Below are 2,330 nucleotides of genomic sequence, written 5' to 3' on the forward strand. Positions count from 1 at the left end.
TTAATCGTTGCCCAGCCCTAATAAAAAACAATGGAAAAGTAAAGGAAGCATAAAATCAATAGAACTGTGAATCTAAATGATGTAAACGATAATTATGAGGTGAAACTTCACAATCCTAACGGTGCTCATCCCATCTCTTCTCAGATTAGCTTTTACTCGTTGGTTAGCTAAAGTCATCTTTGTGATTCATCCCATGTCTGAGGAGCACACAGACTGACTTCTGTTCTATCCGTTCCGGTCGACTTGTCCTGGAATCAGAGCATCGCTCTCCAGCGCCGCTGCTGAGGTGATCGGCGTGATAGTTTCCAACGAAATCTCTGCGTCGTCCTCCAGCTGGACGGTGGCGGGCAGCAGCGGGAGTCTGTTGTGGCTCGGAGAACCGTTCGAGATGACCGACTCCTCGTCGAACCGCGTGCTCGCGTCCTCCAGGTGGTCGGACCCCACGTTGAGGGCGCGGGGGCGCTGCTGCGGCTGAGCGGGAACCAGCGCCTCCTTGTGGAACGTCGTGTCGTGGTGGTACGACACCAGCTCGTTGCTGAGGTTCACAGCTTCCACCGCGTTGCTCGAGCAGATGCGGTTGCAGCCCAAGATGGTGGCGAAGGCCCGGCGGAAGTCCGCGTTGAACGCGTAGATGACCGGATTGAGCGAGGAGTTGGCCCAGCCGAACCAGACGAAAACTGCGAACGTGGTGTCGCTGACGCACGGCGGGTCGCAGAAGGGCACGGTGCAGTTGAGCACGAAGAACGGCAGCCAGCAGAACACGAACACCCCCATGATGATGGAGAGCGTCTTCAGGACTTTGGTTTCCTTCTTAAAGGAGGATTTCAGGCTGGGTTCGTCGGTGGGCCGGTGCTGCTGGTTTCGGCTCACGCCGTGACCCTGGTTCTGGGCCTGCTCCGCCGCCCGCTCCAACGATGCAATCCGGCGGATCTGGGTCTGAGCGATGCGGTAGATCCGGGTGTAGGTGGCGATCATGATCACCACGGGGATGTAGAAGCTGATGAGGGAGGAGGAGATGGCGTAGGTTTTGTTCAGGTTGGCCACGCAGCTCATGGCCACGGCGGTGCTGGTGCTGAGGTTGTTGGGGGCGGTTAAGTTGTCTGTTTCTGCTCCCGCCTCCCCCATCACCTCCTCCTGCTGCTCTTCCGCCGCCCGGTGCCAGTTCAGCTGCACTGGGATGAAGGAGATGAGGATGGACAGCGTCCACGCCACGCCGATCATGACAAACGCCACCCGGTGGGTCATCTTCCGCTCGTACTTGAAGGGACTGGCGATGGCCCAGTAGCGGTCCACGCTGATGATGCACAGGTTCAGGATGGAGGCTGTGGAGCACATGATGTCGAACATGATCCAGACATCGCAGAAGCGGCCGAACAGCCAGGCGTCGGTCACCTGGGTGACGGCCTCCCAGGGCATCACCAGCACGGCCACGAACAGGTCCGACACGGCCAGCGAGATGACGAAGAAGTTGGTGACTTTGGAGCGCAGGTGGCGGAACTTGATCACCGCGGCGCACACCAGCGTGTTCCCGAGCAGCGTGGACACGATGAGCAGGAAGAGCACGCAGCCGACGAGCACGCGCAACCCGCGCCTTCCTCCGCCGCCCTCCTCCTCTTCCTCACCGTCCAGCTCCGACAGAACTTCAGTGGAATTACTCCGCGCCGTGTAGTTCTCCATGTTTCCCCCCCACAGAAAGGTGATTTCTGTTTAAAATCCACAGGAAAAGACGTCCTTCCGCCAAACAGCTGATTCTGACGCGCAAACCATCCTCTGAGCTCTGAATGAAGAGGAAAAACACGAAGAGAAAAGGCGATTTGGTTTCTGTCGCGTGTCAGACCCCAAACCAGAGCCACAGATTTATTTATTATCCATCCGCAGAAAGTGAAACCCACGATAAACCAGCAGCACCGTCACTGAGGAATCCTCCAGAGTGAGAACAGGCTTGCTTTTCTGTCCGTGTCTCACCTCTCCTCTGCGTGCGTGACGCGCGCGGACTCTCCGTCCTGCAGGGGGGAGTCACCGCGGGGCTCGTTACCTCACACCAAAGAAACCGGACCATTAACATAAAAAAATATGAGGAATCAAGAGAAATAAAGATGTTTTAATATCATCTAACTGTTTACAGGCACGGCGCGCGCGTTAAGGACGCGCGGTGGTTTTAGTGTGAGGAAAAACAAAGGCCAGTTTATCTGTGCAGCACAATCCAACAACAAGGTGATTCAAAGTGCTTTACAGAGACATTAAAACAGTAGAAATAAAAAGCATGATTTACATTTTAAACAAAAAAAAGAAAGAAATAAGAACAACAGATAAAATCAGGAGTTAAAATG

The 2,330-nt window shown here is 54.9% G+C and overlaps 1 protein-coding gene across 1 annotated transcript; it reads right to left on the bottom strand.

The window, feature by feature from the left end:
* Positions 1 to 225: 225 nt before the first annotated feature.
* LOC142387514 (D(1C) dopamine receptor-like) lies at positions 226 to 1,578 on the bottom strand. Its single transcript, XM_075472644.1, has one exon. It carries the CDS (start codon positions 1,414 to 1,416, stop codon positions 226 to 228), a length of 1,191 nt encoding a protein of 396 aa, XP_075328759.1. The 5' UTR covers positions 1,417 to 1,578.
* Between the last annotated feature and the right edge of the window lie 752 nt (positions 1,579 to 2,330).

This window comes from Odontesthes bonariensis, chromosome 2 (assembly GCF_027942865.1).
Source record: "Odontesthes bonariensis isolate fOdoBon6 chromosome 2, fOdoBon6.hap1, whole genome shotgun sequence".
Taxonomy (NCBI): Eukaryota; Metazoa; Chordata; class Actinopteri; order Atheriniformes; family Atherinopsidae; genus Odontesthes; species Odontesthes bonariensis.